The following is a 19,517-nucleotide window of genomic DNA, read 5'->3' as shown; positions in this document are numbered from 1 at the left end:
TGCCAAGTGTAAACATGGCACGCCGCGAATAAACTATACGAAAAGAAGATACGATTGAGGTTACGGATACCTGAAAATATGTAATAATGAAATGAAATATGAAATAATGTACGATATAGTTACATCGCAATTCCCTCTTCCGCCGATTTCTTACATTTCGCATCGAATGTGCCTTAGAAATGAGCATTTTCGAAATCCACAAGTTCACGTCAGGGAATACCGATTTGAGTCCATGCTTTAATTTGACGAATTTGCGGTTAATCATCAACTATATTTCTGAACATGGTGAGCGAAATACAGAATGCTATGCTAGCTTATATCATAAATTGGCTTATATCATATATTGTTTACAGATTTTTACCATCTTCCCTTGGTTTCAATACGATTTGAATTTTTAAATATGATGCCAAATATTTATCATGATGGTGCTAGATTTTAAAGTGTCTGTATTCAGAGTATGGGGGTTTGATATAGATTCAGAATTGCACGGGAAAAATTGGAAATTCTGGGATTTAGAGCAGACCTGAAAGCAAGATATGCGGTATTCATATAGATTGTTGTACAAGCTCACCTCTGCCAGCTACCGGCGTAACACCAGCCATCGCTTCAAACGTCGACGCGCACAAGCAAAGAAAACTATTCTCGCCGCCAAAAAGCAATACTGGGAAACCTTTTGCAGCTCCCTCACTGAAAATTCACGCTTGGCGCGTGTTTGGCACGTAGTCAAATCCATGAGCGGAAGTCGCACCTGGAGTCGTATTACCTCCCTCAAAGTCGACGACCAAGTGCACACAACAGAGCAGGATAAAGCAAATGCACTGGCATCCTACTTTGCGAGTGTCAGTAGTGATGATAGCCTTCAACCAGAATTCCGACATAGACGCAATGCTATGAAGCAAGCAATGCATCAACGCTTATGCGAAATGCAAGATGACACCACAGGAATAAACATAGAATTCAGTACTTCGGAACTTATGCAAACATGAAAGCCTCGGAAGAATACAGCTCCCGGCCACGACAGAATATGCTATCAAATGATAATGAATTCACCACCCTCCTGTCTAGACCGTCTATTACAGTGGTTCCCAACCTTTTTCGACCCATCGCCCCCTTTTCAAGGTCAACACCGATCATCGCCCCCCAAATTTTGTGTACCGAAAATTGGGGATGCAAATTGCAATCACCGGCGGGAAATTTTCGGCTCGATGTCTAATTTGACACACTTTTGTAACTAAATTTCCGTGGGTTGACTGAAAAAAAAAAAAGGTCAGCCGTTTTCACGCGTCATCGCCCCCCTATCGCCCCCTTCGCTGTTTTCGCCCCCCGTCGCCCCCTTTGTCCATTTTCGCCCCCCTGTCGCCCCCGTCGTCATTTTCGCCCCCCTAGACCGCCAAATCGCCCCCTGGGGGGCGATATCGCCCACGTTGGGAACCACTGGTCTATTACGATCCATTAACGAGGTGTGGAAGACAGCTCAGTGCCCATCTGCATGGCATCACTCCATCATCGTACCTATCCCGAAGAACGGCCAAATTCTAAATTCAATAAGGAGTTACAGACCAATCGCTCTTACCAGCAATCTGTGCAATATAATGGAACGGCTAATCAGCAAAAGGCTATATTGGTGGCTTGAAAACCGAAAACTCCTCCACCCATCTCAAAGTGCATTTCGCAATGGCAGGTCAACTAAAGATAGTGTGATGGCGTTACATGATGATCTATACAAGGCCTTGGGAAATCAAAGATCCGCAATCTGTGTATTCCTGGACATCGAAAAGGCCTATGATCGTGTTTGGAGGGACGGAATATTAATCAAACTGCAAAAAATGGGCTTATCTGGAAAACTCCTGCGATGGCTTCACAGCTTCTTACATAACCGCACATTTCAGGTCAGAGTAGGAAATAAGTTGTCGGACAGTCACAAAATTGAAAACGGCATCCCTCAGGGAAGCGTGTTAAGTCCGTTACAGTATACCGTAATGATGGACGATCTCCCCGAAACGATTAAAACTAATATAAACGTATTTGCAGATGATGTCTGCATCTGGGAATCTGACCTCAGTTTTGATAAAATAAGAACCGCGATCCAAGAGTCACTGACCGAAATAGAATCATGGTGCAAGAAATGAGGACTCCGTCTAAATACCAAAAAGACCGAGGCAATAATTGTTTCGAGGAAAAGGAAATTTCCTGCCGTACAATTAACGCTCAACAATTCCGATATTACTCTTGTCAAGCAGTACAAATACCTAGGAGTAACTTTTGACTCTCGACTGAACTACGCTCATAATTCCAAAGCTGTGGTCCAGAAATGCACAATGAGATTGAACGTGCTGAGCTGTCTGTCAGGAACTAATTGGGGTGCTTCCCAAACTTGTCTGTATAAGGTGTATAAGGCGTTGATAAGGTCGGTCATCGAATACTGCATGGAAGCGTACATGTTCTCCCCGAAGTATGTCAGACAACCCATCGCCACTATCCAGAATACCGCGCTCCGAATATGTTGCGGGGCAATGAAAAGTACCCCGATATACGTACTACGACATTCGTGCAGAGAAATGCCCATACACCTTAGACATCTCCGGGCATGCTTAACATATAGGACGGTCATTTTGTCTGACGATTCCCATCCATGTCAATCAATTACACAGGAATCATGGCATGAAGTCTTTCCTGACTCGGAAAATTTTATTACATTTAACATGCTGACGAAACGTGCTCCTATATTTCAGAATTTCGGTATAGCGAAACGAAATCTCCTGCCAACGCCACCATGGAAAGCAATGAGGTGCTCGATTGACTTGAAAATCGAATAATTGATTAGGAATATAATATATCCCGAAATCGTCAAACGAGAGTGCGAACAGTATATTGACGATCATTACGCTGACTCTATAAAAATCTATACAGACGGGTCAAAGAACGATAACCAATGTGGAGCTGCCTTCTACATGGACGAGGAAAATCACTCCTGGAACCAGAAACTAATGGGCGCATTGTCGATATTTTCAGCAGAGCTTATTGCAATAAGAGCAGCGTTGGACTGGGTTACGGTAAATTGCTTGCCAAATTCTAACATCACGATTTTTTTCAGACAGCAAAAGCGCTCTGACAGCAATTGACACGACCAATACAACGGATAACATCGTCATCGATATACAAGAACGCAACAACGCCTTGGCCTTCAATAAGAAAGCAGTTTCGATGGTATGCATAGGCGCCGACTTTTATTTTTTTACGAGGTGGCGAATTCTTGTGACGTCATAATTGTTCCATATCGATGACTTCATCGTCGCATGAAAACGCACTTTACTACATGCCGCTGGTGTACGTGCAGAGTTTAACCATTCTCGTGACGTTTTAATATCGGCCCTGCACTCATTAATATCAAACCATGCAGTCGAGTTATTAAATGGGATCTTAAAACGGTACGATCATTTGAAGTGTAACTGCGGCCTGCGCTACCAGTCCGTCCGACGGAATCTGCAATTGCATCAACGTTATTCACGCGCAATGCCCCGTGCGAGTAATGAAACACACTACGCACGGGCCTTGCTCTTGCAAGTAAAACACGACAACGCTATAATACTTCCAGCTGACAATAATGATGATTACAAACGCGAAATCGCGCAGCCAATCAGTCATTGTCTCTTGCGTTTCTTGCTTCGTGTTGACTAACTCGCATCGCGGCAATTGTTTGATGATTAAAATATTGGTGCATTTCCCAATTTAAGTTCGCGAAGCTTCTACGGCCGCGGGTTGGCTACCCCTGGGCTAAAATTAATTCCACTTCCGACCGCATGCCGCGATCTTACCAATAGAAATCCACTGTCTATTTGATGCCTAATAGTTTAATATTCGATAATGTTGTTCAGGATACGAATACATCCAGCAATCAAGTTTATCGGAATAACGAATCGAATAAAATAAGAATTTGTGCTACCCATAATCTTGTGATGCATCACGTTAATAATGAAAAGAACACTGAAAAATGACTTTGTGCGACAATTTCGGAGTACGAATGTATCTAGTTGATAACAAGAAATATGGGTGATGGCAAGTGAGAAAGCGTGTATTCTAATCAGTATCGCCACGAATCGGTTTGAGTGTGACACCGTATTGAGTAGCTTTCGTGGCGACAATTGTTTTCTCATTACATCGGTGTTTAAGCTTGATTGCTGCATTTCCCGATTAATGCCACAGGCAAAGCCTTGTTATAGAAACGAATCTGCGCAGAAATGAATTCCAATTTGCAGGCACACACCAACACATCCTCCAATTTCGCGCTCCGATTACCTATCACGAAGCTAGCTAGCTCATGAATGGTTTTGTAAACGAATATGAGCGCATATAATTTAGATTTCAGAAAAGCAGAACGTATATTTGTGCGCCTGGTCGGGAGAGGAGATCTAGGATGGTGCTTCTCAGCACACGCTTGGCGCGTAGCCAGTCGAAAAATTAGGGGAATTTGGATCCCTGATATCTGGTGAACAATTAAATACGCGCGCTTATATTACGCAGTGCCGGCTACAGTTTTCGCAAATCAAAATGTCCAAACTTGATGGCACCGATTTTAAACCTTTGTCGTATTCCAGAACTCGAGACATGATACACATCTTCTGATCGTTACGTTCAAGTATTAGCGGGAATCAATTTCGCACGTTAAAGTCTGTTTGCTGCGATTCGATGTTATTCAGTTTCGCGATGTCGCCTTTTAATCAATATGACATAAAACAATCACTAATTAGCGTCGTACACCCGACCGCATTGTCGTCAAACCCGCGAGAGATAGGAGCCGAAGCATGCTAGGCTCGAGACGCGATAGTCAGGCCATAGGCCAGCAATGATCTCTTTCACTCCATGCCTATTGCAGATGCTATTGTGTGAGCCAGCGATGAAATCGTGCACACCAGGCCGAAGCCACCAATGCATATGCGATTGCGCAGTCAAGCAATGATACAGTGTGAACTGGGCCTATTGCAGATGCGATTGTTGAAGCCTGCGGAACCAGGCTTGATCTAGACGCGATAAATCAGGCTAGCGACGTTTGCCACGCGCACGGGAATGAATGACCTAATTTCGCGACCATCTCAGCGGGAGATAATCACAGATTCTTCTCGCTAATTGACAACACGTTTCTCGCAAACCCGCCTCGCAGAACACTGATTACACAATTATTGAATTGCAACTGAATATTAGATTTCGAATGATCATTTCAAAATGACGGGGTTTAGAGTTTCAAATAGGGAAGTTCGACCCCCGAAATCGCCGTGGCTACGCGCCTGGCGCACGCGCGTATCGAAATCGAAGACGTCTCTAACGAGGTCGCATCGATTCGCCTGATTACTAATTACTACTTTACTAGTCACAAATCACTTGGGTTTTTGAGCATTTTGTACGAGGTGGCCGCCACCTCGTAAATATGGTCACGAGGTGGCTGCGCCACCTCGTAACCTCGTAAGTCGGCGCCTATGATGGTATGGATACCTGGACACAAGAATGTTGGTTTCAACGAGAGAGCTGATCAACTGGCGCGAGACGCAGCGAACGATCTACCAAACAACATAGAAAAACAGGACATATCTACGAACGAAGCAAGAACCCTGATCCACGAATTCTGCAAAACCAAATGGGATAATCACTGGACTCAAATCGACATTGAGTCGCAATATCGACGAATTTTTTCAAGCATCGATGATCATACGAACATGCCGCGGCTCTCCCGTAGAGAATCGTCCATTCTCATTAGGATGCAAACGGGGCATTGTCGACTAAACGCTCATCTGTATTGACTTGAACTTCATGAAACGGGACTGTGCGACACGTGTAATCAACTAGAGACGCTTGAGCATTTTGTTACTTCATGCAATCGCTACGATCGAGCCAGGGTCCATCTAATTCAATCTGCACATAGACACAATATTCCACTTTCGCTTAGTTCGCTATTGAAAAGTCCTCACACGCTACAATCACTGTTAGACTTTGTTATATTGTCCACTAGAGACTTATAGTTGTATTAATGAACCAAACAGGCATGGTGCAAAAGGCCTCAGTTAGCCGAGAAGCACCCCCCTCCCCCCTATACGTACGTAGATTGTTGTACAAGCTCACCTCTGCCAGCTACCGGCGTAACACCAGCCATCGCTACCTCCACAAAATCGGATTCTCTGTAGTTTTCGTCATCGTCAACCATCATGAAATCCACTCGATTAGCGACATCCACATCATCCCCGAACGGTATGATGGTGATGTTTAGGAAATAGCCTCGGAATTCCGTCAGAAATCTGAATTAATGTCGTGTTTACTTTCCAATGTGCCAAATGCACTATTTATCAACTCTCACGCTAACTGTAAGGGTATAGGCGCCTACCTATCAATCTTGGGAATGTAGCTTGACTCAACCAATTAACAATGCTACGATGAGGATGGATATTCCCCGTGACAGCGAGAGAAAATGGTTTTACTTTTAAATTTGAATGAGTTTTCAATCATTATGGTTGTATGCCCCGTGAAATATAGCGTGAGAGATTAGAATAAGTTAAATATAGTGAGCAGCTACCTACGTCATCATTCCCCTTAATCGTAACAACCAAAATAATGCATATAACATCACCGATACGATTCATATTCGTACTTACTGCGCAAACTCTCCCAGGAACTGAAGTCGCGCGTCCCAGTAGGCCGGTTCAGTACTGTCCAAGAATACAACCAGATCCAGGTCAGAATTGATTGTGCAAGCTGTTTCAAAAGTAATGCAAACACGTTCTCGCAGCGGTACGAATTCGACAGAATATGCTCATTATTAGGGCTGGGCGAACTTGACTAGCTGAGTAATCTGATTCCGAACCGAGTACGATAGTATGTATGTAGTAGACCAGTGGTTCTCAAACTTTTTGTCTTCGCGGCCCCTTTTGGACTGTCACGGATCCCCTCAAGTTTTCGCTCAAAATTAGCCCAATTATCGTGCAACCGTCATATGTGTTGTGCTTGTGAGAAACAGTCACAAAATGACTTTTCATGAAAATAACATCATACTATATTGAGAAGTTGGGTATAGACTTTTAATATTTCGAAGCGATTTTCGCAGCTGTATTTATTGTCTTGAAAATCCAGGTCTTCGATTTGATATGAACGAATGCCGAAAATCTTTCCACATAAATAGGCGCGGACTAATGTACTATTAACGCGTAACGCTTCCGACGACATCTTTTGCTGTGATGGAAACATAAATGAATGAATTGAGAAACATAGTTTTTAGTGAATATATAGGCCTAACGTCCAGCCTAGTCATTTCTATTTAGCATCTCACCTTGAAGTTATTCTGGAATAGTGGTGATTTGTATCACAGTAGAAAATGGATTTCGTGGCGAGGTTTCAATCGCTTCATTGGGACTGATTAGGAAAAAAATCGGGAATTTCTATTTCAAACGACCCCAACAAAACGTCTCAAAACAGCAATATGTTTTTATAAATAGGCTATTGGCTATTTGGCAATTAAATTGAGTTTGCACTGTAGGATATTTCATCTCAGATAAGTATTCTACTATGATGTAAATCCTGAAGTTTTGGCAATTATGAAGCGAAACTGTAGCATGTTTTCGCTAATTTGAAAATATTACAAATTATATATGTCACTAATTTTACAAAATGGTTTCGCGGACCCCCTGAAAATGCTTCGCGGACCCCTAGGTACCGCGGATCCCAGTTGAGAACCACTGTAGTAGACCTTGACAATGTCGCTCTTTATGACATCATATAGTAAAGGTGACGAGGTAATTCAAAGAAAATTATGTCAGTTGTACACTGCATGAAGATAATTCTGTATTTTACGACGGTGCCTACCTATTACATTGCACTTTGTGAGAAATGGTGTGGTTTGGTGGCGACCTCATAGAAATGTCATTTCCAATAATGTGCGTACTGCGTAGCTTTGTGCTTAACGTTTCGGATGCTGTGATACGAATAAAACCGAGGTTTAAAGTGGCACTACACTCTAAAAATGACGTGGTCGCAAATTGAAGGGCAAAACGAAAGAAAAATTTTAGCCGCAGCCGTTTTCTTCAGAACGCCACCGTAATGGAGCTGTAATGTATTTAAATTTCCACAGATGCATCACGCTCCAGCAGTCATGCAGAGATCGAACTTCATATAGTTTTCAGCCGATGTTATGAAGGAAATATGTCGTACAGGCCAAGGTGGTTTAGATACCGCGTTCAACGGAAGATGTTCAGTCAGGAGATTTATGTCAAAATCGGGCGTAGTGTATTCAATTTCCTTCATAACATCGGCTGACAACTAGATAAAGTTCGATCTCTGCGTGACTGCTGGAACGCGATGCATCCGTGGAAATTTCAATACATTACAGCTCCATTACGGTGGCGTTCTGAAGAAAACGGCTGCGGCCGAAATTTTTCTTTCGTTTTGCCTTTCAATTTGAGACCACATCATTTCTAGAGAGCAGTGCCCCTTTAAGGCCTCCATGGGGAAGAATCGAGACTGCAGGTCTATAGCTGTCGTCGTTGACAGAAGTGTTCGTGGATAGGGTCGTATTATTTCAGTACTTGAAAAAAATTATCTCTGTCTTGTCGACACAAATCATTATAATTAACTCCCGATTCGGATTTGAGTAGATCCGGACTCGAATCATTGCGCCGTGACCTACTCACAATCAGGGTTGTAACCAAGTCACAAGGCTCCGAGTCACAAGTTAATCTAACTTTTATAGTTTTGACTCGAGTCAAGTCGAGTCATTTTCAATTCAACACTGAGTCAAGTCCGAGTCCAAGTCATCGAGCAGAGAGTCGAGTCCGAGTCATGGTATAATGGCTCGAGTCCGAGTCCAAGTCATTGCGTTGACTGCTCAGCTTCCAGTTAAAGTCTTGTTAAACCCACTTTTTATAACTCTGTTTGGTGATATTGAATGGTTCGCATTTATAATATACTAATTTCCTTCACTTTAAGCAGTTTCTGGTCGCGTTTTCAAGTACCAGTACCAGTAGGTGAAATCTCAATAGGGTGGTTACTTTACTATTTTTCGAAATTACAATGAAATATCGGTCTTGGTTGTCTGAGTCTCGAATCATATGACTTGGTTCGATCATGCGGAATGACCCGAGTCTAAGTCGAGTCAATACACAATTTGACTCTAGCCGAGTTGTGTCATTTCCGAACTTCGAGAAAATGACTCGATTCCAGTCGAGTCACCAGAAAATCGTGACAAAATCGTGACCCTGATCGTAATTCGTATTATATGCGGCAGCGTAGATCAGAAGTGGAGCTGTCAAGGAAGAGTATTTTTATTTTTATTATCGGGGATAAATGAAATGCTGTCCGAATATTGTCCCGTTTAAAGTAAATATAGATCGGTTGTACAGGCAAATCTTGGAAACGTTCAGTTGATACGATATCGCATAAATTGTAGAGTAGACAAACGATAATACTTGCGATTCTGAGCATACCCACACGTCTGTGTGCGCACAGCGTTGAGCAAAACGTTACAAAATAGCATACCAACGCAACACAGCTCCGCCGGCGTCCACGTATCCCGAGCTATACACTCAGTGGTGTATTCCAAACGTTTTGCCCGATATCCTTCGTTGCAAACTAGGTCGCAGCGTGCGCCGACTCGCCAACCTTCGCGGCCATCGCGGTCGTTCTCAATTCGTTGCGACGGCAGGCCGCATGTTATGCTACCTACATCCGCGCGCGGGCTTTGTCCAGGCGGTGGAAAATTGCTACACAAATTAGCTGGAAGGTAAATACATAATCCGTTTATTCCATGGTCCACAACTATTTTGACCCTATCAAAGAGATAAATTGTTCGCGGCACCCCAGCACTGAATCAACTTTTTGAGTTATCATCATTCCAAAGAAAGGTAAAAAATAGCGCCTAATAAGTTTTACAGTATAGCGCAGTGGTTCCCAACCTTTTTCCACCCACGTACCATTTCGAGGTTTTATGCAGTGCTCGCTTACCACCTATATAAGTTACGCGCGCCGAAGGCGGTCAAAAATGTTTCCACCGTGTTGAGCTGCCGAAGGCAGCGAAAGAGAAAATTAACTGCCCATTCTAGGACGCAGTATATCATTTCTGTAGTGGATCCGTTTGGAATTCTTGAGGTCATATATATTAAAACGGGATTTGGTTAGGTAAAAATCCCAATGCTTACTAGATCTCTTCCCCGTCGGCCGTCATTGGTGGGATTGCCCACCAATGTCACTGCCACCAATCAATTGTCATTGTGGGATTCACCCTATACCCACGACGACGACGGCTTCTCAAAATCAACCCCACCTGAACTAATACCTCCCTCCGGTAAAAAAAAAAACAGAATCTACTCACGTACCACCTGGAAGACCTTCGCACACCACTAGTGGTAACCACTGGTATAGCGTATGTCAATACTCATAATTATTCTATTTTACATGTAACCCTTTTACGCTAGTCTTCAAAACTAGGCCGTAGCGTGGAAGTGAGCATTTAACGCACTGATTTATCAACAGCATGAGACATATATAGCAACTTGCCAGCTGAAGTAACTATAAGGGTTAAGATGGGTTGTTCGTGTAAGCTTTCGACCTGAACTTATGATACAGTCCAAAACCGGCATTATTCGAAAACTGCTTTGGAATTTATTCCCGAAATGTCAGGGCATACGTGCCCCTTCAGATAGCACTGTAACACGAGAATTGTCATGTTTATGTATAATCAAAAAGCAGGTAAACAACGAGCTCTGCATTGTATCACAACAACGTATTCAGTTTGTGCGCATCTGTGCCTATTTATCAATTTTACGTAATGACACAGAATCGCCAGTAGTCATTGCCTTTCCAATCACCACTGGTGGGCCACAGGAGCATTTTTAGGTGCATCACAGCGCTATTTGTAAAATTGTACAGTTAGTAAAAGTGAAAAAGGTTGCTTCGAGAGTCATGTTGATAACATACCATTGCTTCCTTGCAACGCAGCATGTCAATTATGATAAATTGGTTTAGGCTACTGAAGGAAAAGCACACACAACTGTCACATACAAATATAAACATTTTTGGTCTTTATGACGACACGTTGTCGACGTAGTCAAATATAGCAATTAAAACGGAGACATGCGCATTGAAAATTGACGGGAATTCAAGAATTGAGTCAGATTAGAATTGGGGCTCGTGATTGTGACTAAACTGGGCTTGGACTTGAAGTATCTAATAATTTTTAATTCGTACAACTGGGATTGCCGCAATTTCAAAAGTAATTAAAAAAGCAAATACTTTTGAATAGGGACAAAATCATACCTCAATTATTCATATCAGAGCGATGTGAAATGATTGAAATGGATTTTATTCAGGGCTCAAAATCTCTCTGTAATTATGATAATTGTAGTATCAAGTTAGGCGGTAGTTCTGTGCACATATTATGCATCAGACTTTCGGCGAATCAGATCCACTACGACGCGCACTCTGTGTGATGCTAACGCGAGGCGGAGGGAAATGACTTTGACATAGTATTGTAAACAGCTTTCTGACAATGTATGCTCTGTTCTCCGTAAGCCAAAAAACACTGCAGAACAACAGTTCTTATCGACGAACCTGCGGTGAAGTCAATGCGCTGAAATTACCAGTGTGTTATAGTCATGCGAAATCTGTGCGCGTCTGAAACAGGAAGGGAGCTTGATGATAAAACTGTTATGGTGAATTGGGTGGGGGGAGGGTCTCTTCACTCAATTCTCACGATTCATATTGATATATGTGAAATGGGGAGAGCCTTCAGGACGCGACCCTCTTCCACGGATTTGATGCATATGGTCTACAAAACATCTTTCTTTCCTAAACGTTGACACCTTCTTTTAAGTAGGCGTAAGATTGGCGAGCTGTTTCCAAATCTGTTTGTAAGATTTGCAAGTGACTTCTTACTCTTCCAGTATAGGAAGGCTTGTGGCGTTATTGCAATAGCCAATATGCTTTATTCCAACTCCAAATACAAGCCCTTGTTATCCTATAAGTAATAATTTAGAATAGTGGTACTCCTACCGTGTTAATGTGAAAATCAGTTGTTCCTACACCTTTCAGTTCACCAAAGTGGCATTGTAAAACGCTCGCGGCACACATACAAGAGAAAAAACGTTGCTTAAAATTTTTATAATCACCTGTTCTTGTCTATACGAACTTATATGACTGGTGGTTTGTGGTATTCTGTATTGATGGAAATATCTATAGCGGAGTTGATACAAACTCTCACATCGCTCTTGTAAAATGTTTTGTATAAAGCACTCGAGGTAGGGTTAGGCTACCATATTTCCTCCTTTTCAGGAAATCGGAAATGTCCTCCGAAGACGCCTAAATGTCCTCGTTTATGTAAATCCTTCCTCCATCATAGCTTTGACAGCCAGGGTAATGGACATAAATGACGTGAAATCTGCAATGAGGCCGTTCGAGCGGATCATTTGGGAATCTATTTTTTTTTAGTTAACACGACATCAGTGAGTTAACAAGTTGGCGAATCAGGAGTCGAGTCGAAGAGATGACCTTTTTTTAGTCAACACACTAAGAACTCTAGTAAAACCTCCAACATCTAAAGTGGAAATTCTGGAGTCGACCTCGGTCGGACTCGAACTCGCAACCCATTGGTGTTGCAGCTGTGGATTATATCTCGCCACATTGAGGGGTCCAGTCTTGAATTATGACTTCTGATTTCCCGGACTACTCAACTCCGTTTTGCGTACTGCCGCACTACTTACTCAAATGGTCATGATTACAGAATACTTCTACCTGAGAGTTTTCAGTTTTTAGGAAAAAACTATGTCTGAGAACACTTACTATTTCAGAGACTTGAAATTCGATACTTCTGCTTGTACTTGAGTAGTAATTTACAAAGTTACTTCGACTTCTTCTGTACTTGAGCACACACAAGATTTACTGCGAACATTTCTGGTTGACTAAGGTACTGGCATTTCGTCATTAATTTCAAGCAGTCCCTCTCGTTTATAGCGTTTAATTATAATCAAAACACAACATCCATAAAGATGGAGATGCTTTGTGGCTTGGTAATTTTGATTGCCTTTGTACCGATCATGGAACGGACTTGGAAAAGATACATTAAAAACTCATCCATTCTTCTTCTGTAGCGAGTGATTAATTGATTCAACCAATCTAAGGTTGCTGACCGAAAATTCTGGGAATGTTTGTGTGCAAGCTGAATTCCCGACAATATGCACATGATTTGTGAAATGATTTCTTGTTTATAAATTGATCCATTGGGAGGGGAAACGAATCAAACACATTTCCTGATTATTCTTTAAATATCTGCTAAGACTACTGGATACAAACGCCTCATCAGATAAGGTTACATTGCTGGTGATGCAAAAGGGTTTTTAATTATATTTGCTTGGACTTTCGCTGTGTTCGATAACTCATCTATGTGATGGTTGCAGGTGCTTGGGTGGTCTATTGATTTACAAGCTATGAAGAGTTTTGTGAATTACCAAAATGGCCTGCTATTAGGTATTTGAAGAGCTTCTTGGAGGTACAGAACTTCAATATACAATTAAATAGTATATTCATATTGAAATGAACCCGGATATTTTCGGCTGACACTCGTCAGGGGTAATCGTCAGCAACTAATAGAGAATTGGAAAGAACATTGTATATCAACGATCGTAACGTCATATTTTGTGATACGATTGTTGATATACAATGTTCTTTCCAATTCTCTATTAGTTGCTGACGATTACCCCTGACGAGTGTCAGCCGAAAATATTCGGGTTCATTTCAATATGAATATACTATTTAATTGTATATTAGGTATTTAAGTATTTAAATTCGAGTGATGATTAAAATGTCAATCTCATCATGAAATCGTCCGTATCAATCAGCATCTATCCTGTGTTTTAAAAACCTTGGTATCCCAAATGCTTCGATAACGTATTACACCGCGTTTCAGTCCGGTCATATGTTTTCACTGAGGATCCGTTGATTGGAATGTTTTCTTGAACTTGAGATTGGTTCGTTGAGTTTTGGTAATGAACCATTTCCGAGACGTCATTTACCAAACACTACCTCCTAACGCGAACGCGAAGCTGCGTAATGGCATGACGTGTTATGTTGAACGTTCTGTCGCAAGAGGCAAGAAAAAGTGAAAGAAAATCGTGAATGTTTCACATTTCTATATAGTTATATTTGTGACAACGCTGCAGTGCAGCGGATAAGTGAGATGAGAAATAGCGCAGTTTCGTATGACACAGAATTCCGAAAGAAGGGCGTCGGACGTCCAATATCCAATTTTCCATATTGTCAAGATAACGTTCAAGGGGCATATCAATTCAGCTCTCGGTAATTCTAAGTCACAGATTCTGATTGTATTTCTAAAATTACAGGCGATCCTTCCTATTCTGGCGAGTATTGCATTGAATTAATCCGACTAAAGCAATATCTAGGCCGACTATGAGCGTCACATCAGCAACTATACAGCAGACTACATATAAATCATATAAATCACCTGCCCCAGCGGAAAATGCTTTCTCCAACTACAGCGCGCGGTACGATGACGACACCGAATTATATCTGAAGTGGTGCGACGCAGCAAACACTTGTTACATCGTAGCCACGTTGTGGGTTATTTTGAATATGACATTCTGCTTAATGAAGCATAGAGCACAGGTATCTGGTGTCCTCGATGGAAGACGGATGTACATCACGTGTCTGACAGCTGTAATACTGTGTCTACCGCGACTGATTATGAGCAAAGTCTTGCTTTACGTTACGGCGATACCGGGGGCTTTGACAAAATGCGAAATACTGCTAGACACATCGAATGCATTTCATTTGGTCGCGGTTGCTGCTACGTATGGATTTATGTGGTATCGACAGCGATTTATCTACAGACTCTCAATTATGCTGGAGTTAGTTGGGGCGGTCGCAAATGCCCTTAATCGGATTTTAATTGTGATTATGATTTGTTCTTATGTCGCAATCTTCTTTGTTTATTCTATCCCCGCCACTTATGCGCGAAGCCGCAGCGATTGCGTGATGATGTCCAATCTATCGAAGAACGAAGAAAAAGCGTTGTTCAGGAACCGTCTTGTCCTATGCGGTCTTAAAATTATCTGGCGAATCATTCTTGTGTCACTTTTTGTATATCCTATGTTTCTGATAAAATCGAAACGATTGTCAAATGTTAACGGTACAAAATATGCGAGGAACAACAAAGGAATTAAGCGAATTATATTTCGTTCTGTGATTTGTGCCACCGTGGCGGTTGTCTCAGATATAGTGACGTCAACTGCAGCGGAGCTGATACCGATGAACTATCCCGTGTATATTGTTAGTTCGCTGTACGATTTCAGTTTGCAAGTCAGTATTTTCTGTATTGCCAGCACTTTTGCTGATAATGTAGGAATAGCCGGTGTTTGTTCGTATTTCATTCAAAAAATATCTTCAAATAGGCGGAAACGCAAGTTGATGAATTTGGCAACGATACAGACTAACGAATTCCAAAACAGAGTTAAAGTTTGTCAATGACGACAATTTGAAGTAGTCTCGCGTTACTTGAATAGGAGTGGTGCCTTACTTGACTGGATAAAATCAATTGCGGTAAGATTCCGTAAAGGGTTCGGTAATATTGACGAATATCGTCTGAAACCTAAAAAGCAATACTTCGCTATGTATATCAAATGTCATGGCCGATACGATGGGCAACTGCCACAGTTACTGAATCGTATTCAGCGACGATTTAGAAGATGTTTGTCTTAATCGTGATGCCATGGCCATCAGTGTTGTGATATTAAAACCGGGTAAAGTAGATTCATTCCTACCTCCTTTACATGTAAACATGTAAATGGTGAAATAGATAAATTATACAGATCAACTAGTCTCATCAAGTTGATCTTTGTTTTGCTGTATAGGAACTATACGGATCTGTATATTCATATACCAGATTCGTTTTTCATTGTGCCATGTCCTTGGATTTTTGTTTCCTCTCTTAATATTGTTTCAATATCCGTTAACCGGATATCTGAGATTCGTAAGGGCAAGTACACATTTCATATCACATCTCAAAGAATATGAATTTGATTTACAGTATTGAGACATGAATATGTATATATATATAATTAAATATACACGAACCCATGTTCATTCCAGTAACATGTCTGTGTAAGACTGCATGTGCCGTATTATTGGATAGCTCGCTACCATATTTCTTTGGTATGTACATTGAAGGGACCTCTATAGTTTTCCGAGGCTCATCTTGTGCTCTTACTGAATCCATTTCAATTTCCTACATTCGGTGCGCGATCGGTGGCGAACACGTAATAAACTCGACGGTGCAAATCTGATTTTCGTAAATTTCGATCTTTTCGGGTGACTTTGTTTGTATCATTAAATTCGTTTTATGAATTTCACTTGGAATAGATGATGGCAATAGCATTCACAGTTGTTTCAGAGCCAACTGTCGAATTGAGTTTTCATAGTATCGCGTTGATTACTGTCTTTCAAGTACACCGCAAATAGCACAACGGTGAACGTATAGGTATACCAATTTGATGGACAGGGAACATGGCAATACAGAATATCCAGAATATAAGTTGTGTTGTGCTATTTTGACGGAGTGCTATTGGCAAGAAGTACGACCTTAGCGCCTATAGATAAGAACTGTCGGCAAACAGAATTATACATGCGGAAAAGAATTTCGTCAAACAGGTTTGTGTTGTTTGTTAAACTTCATATGAATGCAGGCAATCCGTTCTAAATTGTTTGCGCAATTATACTATAATATCGTAGCGGCACGGTTACAGTGTTTTTGAATCGTGCTATAGGATTAAGGATAATCGAATCCATGCAATTGCGAATACTTAGTTTGATTGCGGGGATATTTGGCGCCTGGACATAACGAGGCAAATCAAATCGCCAAAAACTGACGGTAAAAAGGGCCGAACCCTCGGCCTATAAAAGACCTCAGCCGAAATAATCGTTACATGCTTCTTGAAGAGATTCTTAGAGGTACCGAACGTCAATATACAATTGAGTAGTATCGAAATGAAACGGAATATTTTCGGCTGACACTCGTCAGGGGTAATCGTCAGCAACTATTTGAGAATTGGTAAGAACACTGTATATCAACATCCAATCACAAAACATGACGTCACCGGTGTCGACTTTTCGAAGTTTAATGCAAGTGACGTCATGTCTTGTGATGCGATTGTTGATACACAGTGTTTCCGATTATAATAATATACTAGTAATAGCCTAATGAGAAGGAGACACGGAATAAACATCTAAAAGTTGAAAAGACTAGTATTCTATACCGCAAGCCATGTAATCTACGTTTGAATCAAATGCCCCTAAAATGAAACTCCGAGGCAATAATCAGACCAAGACTGATTCCGATGACGGATGGGCAGTTTTAACCCTTGGGACGACTCTTGGATTTTGTGATTGAGGACATACTTTCATATTTGAACTGTAGCTTCGTGCAACATGGGGAATATAATAATATACGGATATAGATTATGTATTACGTGGGAATTCACGTCGAAACAAAAGGAGAGTAGTGGATCAGGGACGGGCAACATACGGCCGACATACGACGTCATTTTGAGCGGCCCGCCGACAGTTTTCGGTGCGATAATGTGACCCGTTGCCACAGTCTGCTGCAATCCTTCACTACTTTCTTATACATCAAATTTTAATGACTTAGTATCGTAGGCCCCGGTAACGGTTATACTTTAGCGTGCAAGTGTGTATAGCGTGCGATAGTAGATCTTACGCGTAAGTTCGTTAACACGAGAAAGCTTGTATTACCGGCATTTACTCATTAACTCAGCCCTAATGAATTGATATCTTGGCAAATTCGAAAAAATCCTAAACCCTCATTCATATACAATACACATTTTACCAGAGGCGCGCAACATACGGTCCGCGAAACGATTTTGAACGGCCCGCCGACAGTGTTTGACCTGTTCACAACTTTGATCGACCACAGAGGTCTCATTGAATTCAACGGCTATTGAAATACATTATGTTAATAAATTCATTGAATACTGTTTTGGTCTCTATGCTTCAAACCTGAAGTTTACATTAAATACGATTAATCCTTAGGTGGATAAATACGCGTTTGATGTATCAAGTTAGCGATCCGGCCCGTCAAGACCTGCATTATCCCATATCCTGCCCGCCAAGTGCAGAAGTTGCCCGCCACTGTACTAGATGGTGTATGTAGTTGATTTAAATATATAATTATCCGAATTTTTGACCGCACAGTTTCTGTACAGTCGTGACGCAAAGAACCTTTGTCACACCTGTTTATAAATATACTACTAAATATTAACTATAGGGCAAGTTTTTGCAACTTTTTCTTACAGCTTCCGGCCGCTTCCTAAATACTCAGAAGTTATGTAATATCGTGTTTTAGACTGTTTGGAGGAATCTTATATTGCAACTTTTTGCAACTTATCTCCATTTTTTTCATGTAACTTTTTGCAGCTTTTTCGATTTTTCGTGCAACTTTTTGCAACTAATTTTGATTTTTCATGCAACTAACATTTTACTGAAAATATTTGGTACTATTTGTAAATAGATCGCCTGATTATCTCACTGTCGTTTAAATTTGAGGTCCTTTCTGATTTGACGTACATTCAGGCTAGACCGCCGAAAATTATATTTTCACTAGTTCAATATTTTCAGGCTATTGATTTTGTTTAAGTCGCCAGAACTGAGTTTTGCTACAGTGCCTTGCATACTAATCGATTCGAGTATCTCATACCCTAATAATTTTAAGGAACTTGTCCATAAATTCTACTTTTTAGTGCAACTTTTGTGAAAAATAGATGCAACTTTTTACTGCAACTTCTGTGAAAAATAAATTCAAATATCCACGGATTTGATTGCAAAGAAAACGTGTGCTAATAATAACTATAGCGAGTCACAATCTCGCAAAGATACGCTGATACAATTCTACTCATGAATTCGGAGACGAAAAAATAAGTTTGTGCTGTGATACAGGGATATCTAAAAAAAGTTTTAGATATCCCTGGCTGTGATATAACACAGCGTTAGTGATATGCTCTACAAGTTATCTGGTTGTATACCAGCAGACGGATTCTGAATTATTGAATAGTATGTTAAAGACATACTCATGCTTACTTACGTCGACAGTACTGCGTGATTTCTGGCTCCCATTTCGGAATTGGATCCGTAGGTCCTTTCCTACATGTCACTTGCTGTGGTCCGACGAATTCATGATTTGGTAGTGAGCAGCTCATCGTACATTCACTATCCAAAGATCTTCCGTCCGAGCAACTCGCGCTTACTCCCGAAACTCTGATCGGGTCGCATTCGGATACTGTAAAATAATGTAAACACTACTGGTTTGAATGAATTCCAGTATTCATTAATCGACTTATTGTTCACCCCTATCTTCAATGACAACTGCCTGCGTGTTCCGTGCCGAGGATAACGCTAGTAATAGTAACAGTGTATATCTACAATTTTGGTTACCACCAAGATCGTCACCACATCATGATGTATATATC

At 41.3% G+C, this 19,517-nt stretch overlaps 1 protein-coding gene across 1 annotated transcript in view; it reads right to left on the bottom strand.

Annotated features, from left to right (window-relative positions):
• Window positions 1-19,517, bottom strand: part of LOC145445089 (P-selectin-like) — a 35,347-nt gene that overhangs the window by 5,282 nt on the left and 10,548 nt on the right. Inside the window, exons 12-15 of the mRNA XM_080323215.1 lie at window positions 19,133-19,327; window positions 9,511-9,747; window positions 6,639-6,738; window positions 6,112-6,284 (exon numbers count right to left, since the gene is read on the bottom strand). Of these exons, the coding sequence (XP_080179341.1) occupies window positions 6,112-6,284; window positions 6,639-6,738; window positions 9,511-9,747; window positions 19,133-19,327 (705 nt within the window). The remainder of the gene's footprint in view (window positions 1-6,111; window positions 6,285-6,638; window positions 6,739-9,510; window positions 9,748-19,132; window positions 19,328-19,517) is intronic.

The sequence above is a fragment of the Botryllus schlosseri genome, chromosome 8 (assembly GCF_051294905.1).
Source record: "Botryllus schlosseri isolate E-star chromosome 8, Bs_hap1, whole genome shotgun sequence".
NCBI classification, from domain to species: domain Eukaryota; kingdom Metazoa; phylum Chordata; class Ascidiacea; order Stolidobranchia; family Styelidae; genus Botryllus; species Botryllus schlosseri.
Note: the sequence above shows the minus strand (reverse complement) of the source record. Positions and strands in the feature narration are given on the sequence as shown.